This window comes from Ursus arctos, unplaced genomic scaffold (genome assembly GCF_023065955.2).
Source record: "Ursus arctos isolate Adak ecotype North America unplaced genomic scaffold, UrsArc2.0 scaffold_3, whole genome shotgun sequence".
Lineage (NCBI taxonomy): Eukaryota > Metazoa > Chordata > Mammalia > Carnivora > Ursidae > Ursus > Ursus arctos.
In genome coordinates this window covers 49,182,140-49,202,030 of record NW_026622985.1, presented here as the reverse complement: position 1 = coordinate 49,202,030, position 19,891 = coordinate 49,182,140, and the positions used below count along the sequence as shown (strand labels likewise).

At 36.4% G+C, this 19,891-nt stretch overlaps 1 protein-coding gene across 1 annotated transcript in view; it reads left to right on the top strand.

The window, feature by feature from the left end:
- MACC1 (MET transcriptional regulator MACC1) overlaps nt 1–6,776 on the top strand; it is a 55,784-nt gene extending 49,008 nt beyond the window's left edge. The window contains exon 5 of the mRNA XM_044389158.2: nt 6,452–6,776. Within this exon, the coding sequence (XP_044245093.1) occupies nt 6,452–6,664 (213 nt within the window). The 3' untranslated portion in view covers nt 6,665–6,776. The remainder of the gene's footprint in view (nt 1–6,451) is intronic.
- The last annotated feature ends 13,115 nt before the right edge of the window (nt 6,777–19,891 follow it).

Below are 19,891 nucleotides of genomic sequence, written 5' to 3'. Positions count from 1 at the left end.
CCTGGTCTGGATTCCTGTTCCAACTCTATCATCTATTAACCCTAAGACCTTCAGCAAGTTACTGGACTTTTCTAGAAATATTTTTTTTTTAATTGTAAAATGAGGTGAAAAATACTATCTTGCTCATTGGATATTTGGAGGAGTAAATGAAACAAGATAGATGAAATATTTGACAATGCTTTGCCCTTTGCAATAATTAAATACATATCTTCTGTTATTTTGACTAAGAGGTGAATTTGACAACTGTGTGACACTGAGTGATTTTGGAAAAGGAAATATAGTTATCTTTTAGTAAAATGGCTGAAAGTAACTATAGAAAGAATATAGATAAGGGAAAAGTCAGCAATGATTTCAAGGTTTCTTTTCTGAGAAACTGGCAGAATGGTAATGCATGGAAAAAATGAGGAAAAAAATCTTGGCTGGTCAGCTTTTTTTTTTTTTTTTTTTTACCGGTTTAACAACATTGAATTTTTCTTGGAAAATATCTCTTGCAAAAGATAAAAGGAATGTCCTTGAACTCTTATGGTTTTCTGGCTCACACAGCAAGGCCTGGACTCTGCTTAGAGGTATGTGGCATTGTCCAGTTCTAGCCTTGGTACTCAAATGCATGGTTTGATGGGCTTTTATAGGAAGAGATACATTTATAATTTCTTAAAAAATGGGAAAGTGTTATATGGAAATTCATCTACCAGTGGTAAATTTTGTAGAATAATTGCTCAATTCTTCATTGTTTGTGTTAGAGATTTGACACAGTGACATATTTAGATTATCATTGTCTATTTTGTACAATACTATGATGCTTGTTGCTGCCATCTTTAATTCCAAAAGATACTCCATTTTTTGAAATTATGAGATTAAAAAAATCACATCATAGTGGAATTCATCATTGTATTCATATGATCTTTGGTTTAATTCTACCTTATATGTCTTATTACACACTGAAAATCTAATAGAAATAATAATCATATTATTAAATATTATAAAGTTTAAATATTATAAAGATATCTTAAAATGGATTTAGAGACACCAATGTTTGATTTAGATTTTAGATTTTCTTTATTAAGGTTTATTTTGAGGGATCCCAAACAACCAGGAATTTTAGAAAACCAGAATCCAGCTAAGTATAAGATGTAAATCAGCATTTATTAAAATTGCTTAACATTGAAATAAATCCGTGGCTATACTTTAATGAAATCACCTTGGATTTATAGCTAAGTGACCTGACCTCTCGTTCTGGTTAGTGAGTGAGTTAGTGATTTAGTGAGAATGGCTTGTCCAGTAGGTTCTCCTAAGATGTTAGACTATTCTCAGTAGAAACAAGCAAGGAGTGAGTCCTCTATCTTCCTCTGGCTTATGCTTGATCCCTGGTGCTCCAAGTGGTTATTCCTAGAGGAAACAGCTGGCTGTACCCAAAGAGACTTTTCCAAGAAAATCTTATATCAAGTTTTAACCAAGTACCATCTCCCTTCTGAAGAAATAGGGACCCCCTGATATGTTAGCCTCCTTTCTTTTTAGAAGATAATGTAGCCTCATTTTCAACAATATTTAGGCAGTTACCAATTACAGGTGATAGAAGGCCCACTTTTGGATATTGTAGATGATGTACTGAATATAGAACACATGTAATAATCATTAATAAAGCACATTTGCCTTAATAGCTCTTCAGCTAATTATACTTAAAATGAAACATTGCTCCTAGAGTTTTATGAGGAAAGTAGGTGGGTTATGAATCTTTTAATGTGGTAAAATGTAATTATCCAAATGTAGTTAACCAATTGCATTCTTTATGCTATTCATGTTTTATGAGCTAAAAAAAGACATGGAATGCTGTGCTCAGATCTGAATTGCTTTTATTCATGTTGCATTTCATTATCTAGAGCATTATCTAATGAGTCTTACTGGCTTCTGGGATTAAGCACTCTAAATTTGGAAAACTATTTTTTAAATCTCTATTCCTGTTTCATTTCTTTTAACATCTCACTACTTCTTTTATTGCTCTTTTACCTTTTTCTTTGTCCTTTAATACCTGGAAGATAAACCAAAGACAGAATTCTTTTACACAAATGCTAGGACTTTGGAAACTCCTAATCTTCACATAATGAAGTTAACCTTAAAAAAATCTAAGAGTAGAGGAGTAAGAATGAAGCCTGTGTGTCAAATAATTGTGACAGAGATGAGAAAGCTGAGAGAACTTGTTTTGTGGCTAAGAATAATTCCACAAGAACAAACTCTCAGGAGCATGCTCTCCTTTTGATTTGTCTAAGCATTAGTGCAGAGATTCTGCATATCACCCCTTAAATCATAACACTGAACAAGAGCGGAAGAACTATTTCGGTGGAAGAACTATTTCAAACCACTGAGGAGATATAAGATAACATAAACCTGGAAGAGGACTTAGCAATCCACAATCACTTCCAGCTTTTGGAGGACTTAGGTCATCCTGGAAAGAAAATTGTTTATTCTACTTATTTTATTCATTCAAACATTTCCAGAAAAAAATGACTTTATTTTATCTTTAATGATTACAGAGCTGAGAATACTTTGTGGCATTTAATGTGTATTTTTGGACACAATTTCATAAAGTCTGTAGTTAAATTAATGTATGCAAGTTTCCCCTCGTGTCTTTGCCTTTGATAGCATATGTTCACTTGCTGAGCAGGGAAAGTAGAATGACATAGAAAGAAGTGCTGAAGAAATAAAAGTGTAAATATTTAAGGACTTGAGTCAAATATCATATAGCTATGCCCCAAAGGACAACAACTGATTATTTATTGCATTGATGAAGGCTGGACTTTTGTCATGCTTTATACGGCATGTACACCTTTGTAAGGTGTAAAAACTGCTAACATTGATGATTGTAACCTCTTCATGTGGTGTCACTGAACACCGAGTTGGGAGGCTATACGAACAACAGCTTCTGAGAAGCTGCTGTGAACTGAATGTCCTTTTTGGGATGTTATCAGTCCTTAACTTTTGCACCATGAAATACCCTGCTTCATTTTCTATTACTCTGACACCAGGTTCTCTCCATCTCTTTATTGCTCCTATTTCTTATTTGTGATCCCTAACTGTAGACTTAATTGAAGGTTAAATTTTCCATCTCTTCATTTTCTTCCCTGGCATTTTCCTCCACTCTCATGCTTTCATCATTGCTTTAGCATGAATGATGCTAAACTCTTGGCTGCTCCCTGGAGGTCATATCTCTATTCTTATATCTTACTGAAGCTAGGGATACTCCCTCCTTCACCTCATATGCAGTAGGGTTAAAGCTGTATTCCTTATCTTTCTTTCATCCCAAAATTACCCATTCATATCCTATTAAAAATTATTAAATGCAAGCTATATGCCAGACACTTCAGGAGGTGCTTTGGACATAAACCTGGAAATTATTATCTATATTTTATAGAGTGCAAAATATAAAGCTCAGATACTTTGATTGATTTACTCAAATTGACCCATCCAACAAGGGAATGTACCTCAGACGTCAACCCAGGACTCTGACACCAAAACCCATCTTTCTTTCTATTACACCGTAATGCTTCTCAGTCAATGGAACTATCATTTTTTATTACACTAAATGAAAATATGAAAGTAATTCTTTGAGTTTTCTTAACTATTTGTAGCGACCAAATCCTGTCTATTCATACATTGGGCCAGTGTTTGCACGAGTATCTGTCTCCCTTCTATGCTAAGAGCTTCTAAAAGCAAGCCATGCAATAGTCATCATTTTATTCCTTTCTGTAACAAAATTCTTTCGGTAGTGGTAGCTGCTCAAAAATTCTTGATTTAATAAGTGAAATAATTAATTAACGAACAACAATGTATTTTGAATATATTCATTGTATTTGAGCTACAATAGTGTTTCTCTGTCATCTCTGTTGAGAGCCATGGATGATGTTTTATATAGCAGATCAGATTTTGCACTGAAGAAATATTCAGATTTAGTTTGCTGCAAAGAGAAACAAAAATGGAATGCAATATATACTAATTTTAGTATAAATCATGAAGTTTACCATGGCCCTAGTGTTTTCAGCCCAGAGCTATTTTACCCATTCCTATGTAGCTTACGGATTAGACTCCAGAGAATCCCCAACGAGTTTAAAGCCATATCCCTCCTTGCTTTTCTGACAAATTCAGAGTAGTCCTGGGGAGTCCTTTTACACTTTCAGATGTCTTAATTAGGGTCCAGGCTCAGAAATCTCTCCAAATTTCTCGGAACTGAAAGAGCTGACTGAAATGTTCTATCAGTAAAAATTGCCAAATGTGAGAGCGTTATATGGCTCTCTGCATTATTGAGTAGATAAATGTATCACTGGACTCCTTCTGAATCTGTAGTTTCCAATTCCTGCATCACGCGGGTGTATTTCCTGCTTCAGACAGCACCAAGGGGCTGCTGCATGATTGAATATGCCTCAGGGCTTTTCTACACATAGCAGTCCACCATGCTGCAGCAAGATATGTGATGCAGAGTTTTTCTACCAGGAAAAGCAGTGCAGCCATTTTGGCTGCCTCTATGAAGTTGCTCTGACTCTGCACACGTAATAGTGCACAGCCTGAAAATTATCACTGCGATTTTTTAAAAGACATCTGTTTTTTGTGATACTGTGCCATCATCTTGGTACCGAAATGTTCCCAGTTGCTATTTATCATAAAATATCTTCAAATACATCTTTTATCATTCACTTACTAAGGGATTTAGCATAAAATCTTAGAAGACTTTGTCCAGAAACATCATTATTTTAAACAACATATGACAAGTTGAAAAAGAATGTGCAACTAGTTGAGCATCAGGGAATTTTAAATGAATGCGACATAGAATACAGGTTTCACAGCTTTTACAGAGGGTTAGTATACGCTCACCACAAAGTAATCTTCTTGTTTAGTGCATCTTTGCATTTGAGCAGTGACAGGCAAGATTGAATCTGGCAAAAAAGGCTCTGTTAACATGCCTTAACTCATCTTCCATTGCTGAGCTATTAGTGGTGACCAGCAATTGGGAGGTTTGGTTTCAAAGTGAGTATTCAGAAAAATAGATGAGAGAACACTTCATTCACAGTCAATCAGTGATGGAAGATACAGTTCTTTATAAGCCCGGTTGGAGAGGGTAAAGCTTACATACAAAAATCTGGAACCATTTGGGACGATGCATCATGACCACCTGGACATGGTATAACTTTGATAATTACTTTTCATTCAGTACCTTGCAGAATCAAGCTTTGTTAAGAGAGATGAAGATATGAGTGTTTGTGGTTTCTCAGGAATACCAATTTGGACAAATAACATCAAACTGTCTTTTGAGTTCAATGCCTAGCCTGTTATGTAGATTAAATTGAAACACAATGAAACTCCTTATTTAGGTCTTTCATTCTTTTAATTTCAGTTGTAGAGTATATGAGGCTATCAAAGCAGGGTAAAAAATTATATCCCAAGGCCCTACTTCATGTGCTATTACTGTTATGGAGGCTCTGTTTTAAGAGGGCAACTCTGCATAACATTGAGCTCACAGTTTGTGTTCCTGCATTTTGCAAGTGATAAAATCACAATTGAATGAGTTTAGTGAACCCAGATAAGTGGCAGGTAATAAAGCTTATATTCCAAATATTCCGATTATAAGTGCTTGGTTCATTTGTCATTTTCTTAGAGAAAATTTATTTTAAGCTGTTTGTGTTTCTGTGTGTGTGTATGTGTGTATTCTACAGTTTGTCCTATTTGTTCAGCCTTTGTCTTTATTCTCCCTGAGCCTGGTTGCCTTGGTTACCATTACATACATGCTTGAACATGAAGTTCCTCTTTGACGTACATTTATTTCTATGGAAACAATGATGTCATTGGCATGGAAAGCATAATGAAGTATGGAATATTGATCTTTCTTTTGGTCATAAAGTGATTCATTAATTTTTTTTTTAAATTGAAGAACTGTATTTTTCCTTTCCTTTTGACTTGATCATGAGGGTGCATTTTTCCTTGTTTATAAACTTGCTCAAATAAACTGATATACTTGAAGAATTAAATACACTATATAGCTCCTTCTCTGATATGTGGTGTCATAAAGCTCACCACAAATGCTATTACAATGAAAGAATCATTACTTTTACCTTCAAAGTCTCTCAGAGAATGAGAAGTTTATCTTGGTAATATCTCAATATGAAAAAATTGTGCAAGGAATTTTATATTCAGATCAAGGCAATGAACAATGTTTAGATGATGGATCAAGAAAAAAAGAGGCCCTGCTTGTAGTTATTATTTTAAAAATCTCTAGGTTTAGAAACACAAGGATATAAGAGCAAAGTGATAGTTATTAAAACGTGTTTTTCATGACATTAAGTAAATCCAAGCATAATTGGTATTCCATTTTTTATGTCTTAAGAGGCTTTTAAAACTTTTTTTTAAAGCATTTATTTTTTCTCTGTTTTACTTCCACACTACTCCAGTCTAATTTTTTTCGTTATAGATGATGTGGAAACCTGCCTATGATTTTCTCTATACTTGGGGTGCTCACTATGGAAACAGCTACAGAGACGTGTTACAAGACCTTCAATCAGCTTTGGACAGAATGAAAAACCCTGTGACCAAACAGTGGCGAGACTTAACTGGAGCTTTAATACTAATACATTCCTTAGAGCTTTTGAGAGCAGCTGCATTCTCTACTTCTGATGAAGCATAAAAATGAAGGGTATGTTCCGGGAAGGAAGGGAGAATGGTAGGGGGAAAATTGTGTGTGTGTGTGTGTGTGTGTGTGTGTGTGTGTGTGTGCGCGCGCGCGCGCGCAAAGAATCTCAGAGAAGTATTACTTATTTTTTTCAAGTTTAAAAAAGTTTTTTTTTTTTTTTCTGGTGAAAGCACAGCTTAACACAAAATCCAAGGATAGGTTTTATCATCAAACATGTGTTTTTACATGTGTTTCAAATGCAAACGTTAGCTGTTTTGTTGTTGAGAAAGGAAAATAAAACCCTCTGTCTCTTACCAAGTTATTTTTAATTTCTTTAAGTTAAAACAAATGACTGTTAGCATAATTACATCATACAGATACCCAGATAAACTAGAGGCTCCCAGGGCGAACACTGGAGTTTTACCATTAGGCAGGTCGAGAGAGAGGAGAAGCAAACGCATACTCTGTGGACAGGCACAGGGCTACAGGCTTTCTATATTTGATCTCTTTTATTTCTCCGTGGAGTTTGCTAACATTCTTCCCATTTTTTATCTGAAGAGACTAAGGACTGGAGAGCACACTCAGGGCTATATAGCCAATGTGAAGTAAGTTTTCTGTCTGCAAAACCTGGTTTTATTTATTCTTCTAAAAAACATAGCACACAACAAAATAGTAAAATTCAAAAATGCATATTAAAACTTATAGGGACAGGGTAGCTCCTTCATCTTCAGTGACACTTGCTGTACTTTTCCACCATCTTTTGAAAGACTGCCAGAAGGAGATATGACTTATCATCAGAAATCTATTGTCTGCATCCATGGACTATAGTTTTCACCATCTTCCAGCATCTTGGGACAGAGCTAATCCTGATGAACTTGGACTTTTTCTTCAGGATCATAGTGCGAAGTAGTTCTTGAACTCACAGGGACTTTTAATAAGAAGAATTAGTTTTAGAAACCTGATTTTTCACTGTTGAGTGTAGCAGTCCTAACCACCAAAAACACTGATCTGTGTGTGAATGCTTATGTAAACACATGTATTTGTGTGTGTGTGTGTGTTTACCAGAGCGTTTCATAAAGCTTTGGGAAAACAGAGACTACGTAGGAATTTAGACCAGTACAAATGCTAACTGCTGGTAGAGTTCACAAAAAGATGTTTGTGCTTACTCATATGTTAAATCCTTGGCCAGCAGCCAGCGCTGATATGTTTTGGATAGTCATTCATTTACTGTCAACTTACTCAAGAGAGGGAGTGTGTGTACCTGCTCTGTGGCAGCGCATAGATGCTTGAGGCTAACAGCGGAAGAGAGCATGACCCCTGACTTCAGTACTGCCAAGCGACAGAGAGGCAACAATTGAAAACGTTATACAGTTATATGTAAAATTGGATCTGTAATAAGAACTGCAAGGGGCAGGCTGAGATGCCAAGGGGCAGAGAAATGGAGGGCCATCTCTGGAACCTGAAGGATCAGCATATTTGCCCTGGGAAAGAAATGAGGAGCCTGAAGGAGGATCAGGCATTGCTTCTAGTCTGGGAGGGTAGAAGAGGTAGGTCCTCAATGCGCTGAAGCCCTCAGGCAGAAGGGGGGCTTAGGAGATGCAGGGAGCCAGTGGGAAGGGCCTGAAAGTGTGAAGGGGCAAAGGAAGGAAAGACACACCCTCAAAGGTATATGAGCTGAATAAGGATTTTGTTTGGGGATCCTGAATAAAACATGTCCATTTGGCTAAAACGTAAAAGTGAAATCTTTTTAGAGCTTTTAATACACCTACCCCGGGGTATTTGTTATGCTGGCAAAGGTAATTTGAATGAGGTTTAAGAACAATCTTTAAGGCTTTCAATATTTATATTTTGATAATAAGAGAACATAGCCTACTCAGGGAGTTATGTACACACATTCAAGGACAGAATTTATTTTAGTTGAAAATAAATTCAGGGAGGGGGGGAAAAAAAACCAGTGTGCAAGCTCAGGACACAATCATTTTTAGTGGTGATTTTGCTTTCTTTAGAACATTCTTGGAATCTTATTAACATGTCAGCAAACCAGAGAATTTCGGGAAGAGATAGTACGGAATTAATAACTGGGTTTTTCCAGGCTCCGAGATCTGAGAAGACAGAGATCTTGTTAGCTGATTAGGGTAGTAAGATTAAACAAATCACTTCAGGTTTACATCGCATCATGTGTTGTGACTGTGGCTGGGAAGTTTAAAAAGAGTTTAAAAAATGAAAAACATGAGGTCCAACTTAAGCATGAAGCAATGGCTTAAATATTAATATATACAAAGATATCTTATAGTCTTGTAACAAATCCTTCCAGAGGAATTTTAAACCCATGTCCAAACATTCTGTTCTTATAAATATATTCTAATATTTTTATAAATCATTTCTACTTTCCTGAATTTTATATTTTTCTTGCAATAATGGATTTCATAATCAGAAAAGATTAACTCAGTAATCACAAATTGCCTTTAATATTTGGCAGCAAATCAAGGGAATTAATAAGGCACTTAAATCCCATCCTTGACATCATTAAAAGCATCAAAAGCCATTAATCTAAAACTTCTTTAAGCATTTCAGAAGTGGAAATATCATAGATAGTTCTTTCAGTACCTCAGGCTTTTACTCTAATGATGCATTAGGATGAGATTTTAGTTCACTGCTCAGCTTGCAGTGTAACAATTTTTCTACATAAGTCACAGATCCTCCACTTCCTCTCTTAAAGCCTTAATATGAAGGCCAATTAAGGAGGGGCATGCGAGAGCAGATAATTAACTGTTCATACCAGTAATGAATACAGCACTCTTTCATGTACTGTAATGTAGAAAATACCATATGAAGTTTTGACCTTGAAGATGATGAGACTTCTGGAAGGAGAAGCACGTACTACATGAATGGATGGCATTGGTCTAAGAAATGTCACTGCCAATAAACAGATTTGAATATGTGATATGAAAATACAATTGGAGGAAAAGGAAATACAATAGAGTATATTCAAATCCTACGATGCTGTAATTAGAAGGTTCAGAACTTGAATTTTCATAAGATGCTGCTGTAAATTATATTTTCTGTATTTTTTTTAATGCCTAAGGAATATTTGAGGCAATATAAAGAAAAAGGAGAATAATGAAAAATTATGTGGCTAGAGGCTATTCTAATGAAAAAAACAGATATTTTTCCTTCTCATTCCCACATAATTTTCCCCTCTTCTATAAGAAGTTGTTTCGCATGTGCTGCTGTGTAGCTTCGTTAGTGAAGGTCCGAAGATCATATATTAGCATTATGCTAGGTGCAATTAACCCAAAGGCATTCTTCAGAATAAAATAATTATTGAAAGTTGGTTTCTTGCATGCATATTTATTAGCCCACAACCCAAAATAAAAAGTGACTATATACACACAGGAAACTTGAATTTGCACATATATAGCATCTGGTGTTTATCTCATATTCAGTATCAAGATTTCACTAAATGTACAAATTTGTGGCTTCTGCATGTATTTTTCACATTGATTTTCTCTTTATATATATCTAGGCTTATGTAATCCAGAAGGTTTTAAACATAACAGCTTTGCAATTCTGAATAATAGTGTCAGTGCATATATGAGGGAGTGAGGATGGAGAGATCAGTACCGGATAATAATTAGCAAAGCAAAGGAGAGAATCCCAGAGCAAGCACTGTTGTAGTAGTGAATACAACAGGAATGGCTTCCTCTGCAAAACAGTAGTCTAGGAATTGAGAGCTGTGGCTTCTAATTTTTGCCTGTTAATTCCTAAGAGACTTTTGACCTGTCACCCAGCCTCCCGGGCTTCAGTTTTCCCATCCATAAAACGAAGGGCTTGAACTAGATATCCTCGGGTATATAAAGAGTAGGATATTTCATGGTTTTTTGTTTATTTGTTTTGCTATGCAGGAACAGAATGTGAACTAAGACTAATAATTTGAATACTAATGATCAAAATAATGTCCCCAATGTGTGAGGCACAGCACACACACACGAACATACTAAGCACTTTACAGCACTTCACACGATTACTCACATAACCTAGTGGAATTGCTTTTGCAGTGTGTACTGTTTCGAGTAGCTGAAAACCACCCAACTATTCAAACAGACTAGACAATGGTGTATGAGGGTGGCTTAAAAGGGCAGCAGCAGCTTTCCGAGCAGTTACCCGAAGCACACTGCCAAACACACTCCAGTCTCCCTGCAAGGCCTTAGACCAGGCAGCCTCTCCTGCAGGGAGTCTCCAATTTCAGTGGCAGCAGAATCCTGTGGAGAGCGGGCTGGAACACAGATTGCTGGGTCCCACCCCAAATTCCTGATTTAGCAGGTCTGTGGTGGTACCCAATACCCTGCATTCTGTTCCTGTAAGATGCAGATGCTGCTGGTCCAGGGACCCCACTTTGAGAACCAGTGAATTACAGTTTCCTTCCTTTCTCTAGAAATGAAAGAATCTTTGTTAAGCCAGAAAAACTTGCTTTTAGATAAACAAATTTTTATGTCATTCCATCAGAGAAATCATTTTTTTTTAAAGATTTTATTTATTTATTCGACAGAGATAGAGACAGCCAACGAGAGAGGGAACACAAGCAGGGGGACTGGGAGAGGAAGAAGCAGGCTCATGGCGGAGGAGCCTGATGTGGGGGCTCGATCCCAGAACGCCGGGATCACGCCCTGAGCCGAAGGCAGACGCTTAACCGCTGTGCCACCCAGGCGCCCCCAGAGAAATCATTTTAAATTATTTTAAAAAAACCAAAAATCATGCTATATGATAGCGCCATTTATTTATATAAAGTAAACTTTTCACAGTGAATTAATAAAAACCTTATTTCAAAATGATTATTTTGATTGAAAAGCTAATTGAAATAATTGAGACTCTGCATCTTGTTTGAATGTAAACACATTTGAGTAAAAATAGGTTAATAATTTGAGATTAATTAATAATTTCAATGCGTTAAGATGATTTTGCAAAATATATATAATGATTCACTTGTTTCTTTTGAGAAAATCTTTTTTTTACTGACCCATCACTTGTTAAACTTCTTGTTCAATTTCTTTTCCCTACTGGGAAAAAATTTTTTTAACTAATATGATCAATACAACCATCTATATGCCTCACTTTCGTTTTTGAATTAGAAAATGATTATAGGCACTTATTAAATAAGGTAGCCAGATGTTCTCTTTCCAATGAGTAGTTCTGCATTTAAAGGGAAGGAGACTGAGAAGGGTGATGAACTGGCCAAGTTCATTTAAACTTTATGTATCATATCTCATCCTCTGCCATCATTTCCTTTATAAATTGTTCTTTGGGTAACTAGGAGGATCTACGACTTTTTCTTTTTTTCTGTTCATAAAAATATTTAAGACTGTCCTTTTGTGCCTAGAAGCAGATTTTTAAATGTTCCTAATATTTAGGTCTGCATTTCAACCCTTGGAATGTACTGGGACATTTAGCATATCCATATAAGTATGATTAGTACTTAAAAATCAAAACTTAGTTATGATGAAGTTACCAGTTTTACTTAAATTGATTCTGCCAAGCTCAATCTTTTAAACAGACTTTGGGATTGGCAAATTTGGTGTAATGTTGATCTTACACATATTAGGTTAAATGGCATAATAGAATTAGCTAACAAACTCCTTCTCAGAAAAATTCATTTTGTGGGAGGATAATACACTCTTTTACTCCCAGGAAATATGTACTCAGTGCTTACCCAGATACCTAAACATCACAGTGGGAAGAAAGGGAAGTGAAGAGGAGATTTAGAAAAGAGTTCGATTATGGTCTAAGAAAAGGAGACTATTCAGGGACAATGGAAACTTTGTCTTCCTCTCTTCCTGTTTTTTTTTTTTTTTTAATGGAAAGTTTCTTCCTTCTTTCTCCTTATCTGATCAATAATAAGTTACAAATTAACTGCTGCTCGGTTTTCTCCAAGATAGATTTCACACTGCTTCAGACTGCTCTTTAAAACGACTAAGAAAGTTCAGCTAAAGCAAACACAGCAGTCCTATGTTAAGATGGTCATTTAGCAGGCTATCAGGAGGTGGTGTCAGAAAACCTGTTTCAAACCGGCTTAAGCACAAAGAATTTATTGTCCCCCCACATCTGAAAACTCTAGGGTAGTTTCAGGCATTACTGGATTCAGGGCTTGAAGGATGTGATCAAATTGCTTCTTTCTCCCGCCTCTCTGCCTTTGATTACATTGGTTTCATCCGTGGGCTCCACACAAGCAGCCTAGCCGCTCTGGGCTATCCTCTCAGGGTTCAAGCTGGCTGAAGCACCTCCAGCCAAAGATTTCCCATGTTCCAGATTCAGGCTGTTTTAGCTTTGTAATGTTTCCCAGAGTTCTCCTCACTGGATATTTCTGGTTAAGGTTGGCCTCAAGTGAAATTTGTGGAGTATCTGGAAGGTCACAGTAGAGCAGTAGCTACTGTGACTCTTGGAAGGTGGGTTTGGTTCAGGCCCCACTGCAGACCCTGACTTGGTGTGTTGGCGGGGTGGGGGTGGGGGGCAGCTGCCTGGCCTGCAGCTCCGGTTTCCCTAGGTTTTCTTTCTTTCTTCTCCTTCGTCCACAGCGAGAGCACCACTTATGTGGGTTATGCTCGGCAGCGAGGTTGCAGATTTGGAGTCAGGGAGAAAGCGGCAAAGGGGCCAGTGTCCGACACACTCAGATTTCAATTGTATCTGCTGTTCCCCAGGCCATGTCCATCTTTTCTTTCTTCCGGCCCGACCTATGACTTCAGGCTCAGCACCAAGACAGAAGAAGGAGCCAGCCAAGACCTTGACCAGCTCTCACAAATGTGGAAGGTCAAATCACCATAATAAATCCTTAGTGTACATTATTGCTGATAGTTCTGCTTTTCTGAGCAAACGCTGATTAATAGAGAGGACAAGAGAGTATTTCCTGATAACCTCCCAAGAATGGTCCCTTTGATTGGACCAATTTAGGTGTGGTGCTCATCCCTCAGCCAATCGCGGAAAGCTGTAACCAGTGGTCATTTGATTGGCCAGAACTGGTCGCAGGCTCCTCCTTTGACAATACCTCGGGAGCACCAGGTTTGGGAGTCATTGATCACCAGGTGAAATCGAAATGCTTTTGGAAATGGAAGGCGATGAATGTCGGGGAGGCCAACAGCAATTTTTCACCAATAATGTGAGGTGAGATTAATCTCTGCACTATTTCCTGTAGCAGGAAAACTTTCTCCTTCAGGTGTAAGTCAAGAAGCTAGTCATCTGAATCCTTCTTGTGAGACTGGTAATGGGTCTGCTTTTATAAACGAATGCACTAAATCAAATGCTAAGTAAATGGAATGTGACCAGAAGTATCTATCCTATATGTACGACTTTCTAAATTGCTGATGACACGACGGAGCCATTTAAAACCCCATCAAGGCTATGAGTTCGCCTGACCCAGGAGGTCCAGGGGCAGATCTTCTATTCCTTCTAATTGCTCACTCTCAAAGTAGGACCCATAACCTAGTAGAATCACCTCGCCAACTGCCAGTAAGAAGCTGATTAGGAGAGAGGGATAGAGGAGTTCCCAGAATGACTGGTTGATAAAACTGTAAAGTTAGAATTGGGTGGCATCACCTACCAGAGAAAAACAGTGTGGCAAAATCTTTTGAATATTCTCTGAATGCAATTATAAAAGCAAGCCCAAGGTCAGTGGTATTTCTATCTTTCTCGGCCATCTGACTTTTCATTGGAGACTTTTATCTCCTCTTTTGAATCAATAGCAACTTCTAAATGCTGCCCAAGGGGAAAGTAGAACAGCAATATGAACAAGGTGAATTAGATGATTCCAAGACATCAGTGAAAAAATGGGCCAAATGAAAAAAATACGCTGACAAAGGTGCTGTGCTTCTTTGTTTGTTCTTTTTTTAAAAAATAATTTTTTATTATGTTATGTTAGTCACCATACAGTATATCCTTAGTTTTTGATGTAGTGTTCCATGATTCATTATTTGCATATAATACCCAGTGCTCCATGCAATATGTGCCCCCCTTAATACCCACCACCAGCCTATCCCAACCTCCCACCCCTCTGAAGCCCTCAGTTTGTTTCCCAGAGTCCATAGTCTCTCATGCTTCATTCCCCCTTCTGTCTACCCCCCCTTCATTCTTCCTTCTCCTACCGATCTCCCTGCTATTTCTTATGTTTCATAAATGAGTGAAACCATATGATAATTGTCTTTCTCTGCTTGACTTATTTCACTTAGCATAATCTCCTCCAGTCCCATCCATGTTGCTGCAAATGTTGGGTAATCGTTCTTTCTGATGGCTGAGTAATATTCCATTGTATATATGGCCCACGTCTTCTTAATCCAGTCATCTGTTGAAGGGCATCTCGGCTCCTTCCACGATTTAGCTATTGTGGACAATGCTGCTATGAACATTGGGGTGCATATGGCCCTTCTCTTCACTATGTCTGTATCTTTGGAAAACAGTGTGGAGGTCCCTTAAAAAGTTAAAAATTGAGCTACCCTATGATCTAGCAATTGCACTACTGGGTATTTACCCCAAAGATACAGACATAGTGTGTGTTTGTTCTACATGCATACCAGCTTTTTTAAGATATAATTCCCATGATCATACAATTCACCCTGTCCCTTTTTAAGAACCCATAAACATTTTCTTTCTTGATATATAGTTCCTGTATAAACTGCGTTCAGTTATATTCATAGTTTGTTCTGTGTGGAGAAATTCTCTTCGAGAGGGAATATCATAGTTTTCTGCTTTTCAGGGTGGAGTGGAATACTGTGGGTTGTGGCAAAGTAAGAGATTAGCAGTCAAGGTTATTTGTGAGAAGACTAGGCGAGAGGACTTGATGTTACGTTCCTGGAGCCATTTTTAAGAGGTTTCACTGATAGTTTGGAAGAAAAAAAATCTAAAACCCTCCTTTCACGTTCTTAGAGAACCTTTGTGTTTTTTCAATTTTCATTGCTGAGAAGATTACTGTGTGCTTAGGGATGAATCCAAGTTTCCATGTGAGAGCTGCAAATGTGCTGCAAGTAATTATCCACCTGCCCTGGGTTCCTGCCTCCAGCAAGGTTCTAAATTTATCTTTAATGAGAGCTCTATTTTGACCACTTGGTATATTCTGTTTATCTACTAGTAAACTGTATTAATTTGCTAGCACTGCCATAACAAAGTACCAATGGCTGGGTGGCTCAAACAACAGGAATTTATTTTCTCACAATTCTGGAGGCTAGATCAAAGTTTCTGCAGCACTGGTTTCTTCTAGGACCATGAAGGAAGAAGGATCTGTTCCAGACCTCTCTCCTGGCTTAGAAATGGTTGTCTTCTCCTTATGTCTTCACAGGGTTTTACCTTGGTGCATGTGTCTGTGTCCCAATCTCTTCCTTTAAGGACACAAATCATATTAGATTAAGGCCCACCCTAGTGACCTCATTTTAATTTAATTACCTATGAAAGACCTTATTACCAAATACAATCACACTGCTTGGTGCTGAGGGTTAGGACTTCAACAAATGAGTTTAGGGCACAGTTAGCTCATAACAAAAATGATTCGGTCAATTTTGGTTTTTTATTTACTAAAAACTACTTGGTTCAAATGCATTTTTTTCTTTAAATTGTTTTTTTATTTATTAAGTTTTTTATTTTAATTCCAATATAGGTAACATACAGTGTGATATTAGTTTCAGGTATACAATATAGTGATTTGACTATTCTATACATTATTCACTACACAGCATGATTAAGTGTACATGATTAAGCAAACATAGGATAATCTTAATCCCCTTCATCTGTTTCACCCATGCCCCTACCTACCTTCCCTCTGATAACCATCAGTTTGTTCTCTAAAGTTAAGGGTCTGTTTCTTGGTTTGTCTCTCTTTCTTTTTTTCCTTTATTCATTTGTTTGGTTTCTTAAATTCCACATATGAGTGAAATTATATGGTATTTGTCCTTCTCTGATGACAAATTTTGCTTAGCATTATACTCTCTAGTTCCATCTGCGTTGTTGCAAATACCAGGATTTCATTCTTTTTTATGACTGAATAAAATTCCATGAGAGATATATATCATATCTTCTTTATCCATTCATCTGTTTTTGGACACTTGGGTTGGTTCTATAATTTGACTTTATTGTGAATAATGCTGCTATAAGCATAAGGGTGCACATATCCTTTTGATTTAGTGTTTTTGTATTCTTTAAGTAAATATCCAGGAGTGCAATTACTAGACCATAGGGTAGGTCTATTTTTAATTATTTCAGAACCTCCATACTGTTTTCCAGAGTGATTGCACCAGCTTGCATTCCCACCAACACTGCAAGAGAATTCTTTTTCTCCCCATCCTCACCAACACTTGTTTCTTGTGTTTTTGATTTTAGCCATTCTGACAGGTGCAAAGTAATATCTCATTGTAGTTTGGATTTGTATTTCCCTGATGATGAGTGATGTTGAGTGTTTTTTCACATCTCTTGGCCATCTGGATGTCTTCCTTGGGGAAATGTCTGTTCATGTCTTCTGCCCATTTTTTAATTAGATTATTTGCTTTTTGGGTGTTGAGTTGTATAAGTTCTTTATATATTTTGGATACTCATTCTTTATCAGATTTGTCATTTGCAGTCAGTAGGTTGCCTTTTAGTTTTGTTGATTGTTTCCTTCACTGTGCAGAAGTTTTTATTTTTATGTAGTCCCAGAAGTTGATTTTTGCTTATATTTCTCTTGCCTTAGCAGTTATATCTAGAAAAATGTTGCTATGGCCAATGTCAGAGAAATTACTGCCTGTGTTCTCATCTAGGATTTTTATGGTTTCAGGTCACACATTTAGCTCTTTAAACCATTTTGAGTTTATTTTTTTGTATGGTGTGAGCAAGTGATCCAGTTTCATTCTTTAGCATGTAGCTGTCCAGTTTTCCCAACACCATTTACTGAAGAGACTATCTTTTTCCCATTGCATATTCTTACCTTTTTTGTTGAAGATTTCTTGACCATGTAATCTTGGGTTTGTTTCTGGGCTTTCCATCCTTTTCCATTGATTTAATGTCTATATGTTTTGATTACTACAGCTTTGTAATATAACTTGAAGTGTGGAATTGTGATACCTCCAGCTTTGTTTTCCTTTTTCAAGAATGTCTTGGCTATTTGGGGTCTTTTATTATTCCATACAAGTTTTAGGATTATTTGTTCTAGATCTGTGAAAAATGCTGTTGGAATTTTGATAGGGATTGCATTAAATCTGTAAATTGCTTTGGATAATATGGACATTTTAACAATATTTATTCTTCCAATCTATGAGTATGGATTATCTTTCCATTTGTTTGTGTCATCTTCATTTTCTTCATCCGTGTTTTATAGTTTTCAGAGTACAGGTCTTTCCTCTTTGGTTAAATTTATTCCTAGGCATTTTATTATTTTTGATTAAATTAAATTTAATTTAAATTATAAATGGGATTGTTTTCTTAATTTCCCTTTCTGTGCTTCATTATTAGTGTCTAGAAAACCAATGGATTTCTGTACATTGATCTTATAGCCTGCAACTTTACTGAATTCATTTATCAGTTCTAATAGCTTTTTGGTGGCGTCTTCATGGTTTTCTATATATAGCATCATGTCATCAGCAAATAGTGAGTTTTACTTCTTCCTTACCAATTCGGATGCCTTTTATTCCCTTTTCTTCTCTGATTTCTGTGGCTAGTACTTCCAGTACTATATTGAATAAAAGTGGAGAGAGTAGATATCCTTGTGTTGTTCCTGACATTGGGGGAAAATTTCTTAGCTTTTCCCCATTGAGTATGATATTAACATGGATTTTTCACATAAGGACTATATTATGTTGAGATATGTTCCCTCTAAACCTACTTTGTTGTTTTTTTTTTTTCATGAATGGGTGTTATACTTTGTCAAATGCTTTTTTCTGAATCTATTAAAATGATTGTATGTTTTTTCCCTTATTGATGGGATGTATCACATTGATTGATTTGCAAATATTGAATCACCCTGCATCCCAGAAATAAATCCCAATTGATCATGGTGAATGCTTTTTTTAATGTATTGTTGGTTTCAGTGTGCTAATATTATGTTGAGGATTTTTGCATCTATGTTCGTCAGAGATATTATTGTTCTCTTTTCTTGTAGTGTCTTTATTTGGTTTTGGTATCAGGGTAATGCTGGCCTCATAGAATGAATTTGGAAGTTTTCTTCCCTCTTCTATTTTTTGGAATAGTTTGAGAAGAATAGGTATTAATTAATTAATTAATTAATTTATTCATTCACCTATTGGACTTATTTCTTCTTTAAATATTCAGTAGAATTGGCCTTGAAGCCATGTGGTCATGGACTTTTTTTTGATGGAAGTTTTTTGATTACTGATTCAATTTCATTGCTGGTAAACAGTCTGTTTAATTTTCTATTTCTCCCTGATTAAATTTTGGGAGGTTGTATGTTTCTAGTAACATCTAGGTTGTCCTAGGCTGTCTAGTAACTTCTAGATTGTCCAATTTGTTGGCATATGATTTTTCATAATATTCTCTTATAATCAATTGTATTTCTGTGGTGTCAGTTGTTATTTCTCTTCTTTTACTTCTGATTTTGTTTGAGTCCTCTCTCTCTCTCTCTCTTTTTTTTTTTTTATGAATGTGGCTATCAATTTTACTGATCTTTTCAAAGAACCAGCTCCTGCTTTCATTGATCTGTTCTATTGTTTGTTTTTTTTTTTTTAATTTGTTTCACTTATTTATGCTCTAATCTTTATTATCTCCTTTCTACTGCTGGTTTTAGATTTTGTCTGTTCTTCTTTTTCTAGCTCCTTTACATGTAAGGTTAGGTTGTTCATTTGAGATTTTTCTTGCTTCTCAAGGGCCTGTATTGCTATAAACTTCCCTCTTAGAACAGCTTTGCTGCATTCCAAAATTTTTGGATTATTGTGTTTTCATTTTAATTTGTCTCCATGTATTTTTTATTTCCTCATTGATTGTTTGGCTTACCCATTCATGGTTTAGTAGCATGTTATTTAATCTTCATGTATTTGTGCCCTTCCCAGATTTTTTTTCTTGTGGTTGATTTGTACTTTCATAGCATTGTGGTCAGAAAAGATGCATGGAGTGACTTTGATCTTTTTGAGTTTGTTGAAACTTGTTTTGTGGATTAATATATAATTTATTCTGGAGAATATTACATGTGCACTTGAGAAGAATACATATTATACTGTTTTTGGATTGAATATTCTGAATATATCTGTTAAATCCATCTACTCCAATGTGTCATTGTTTCCTTGTTGC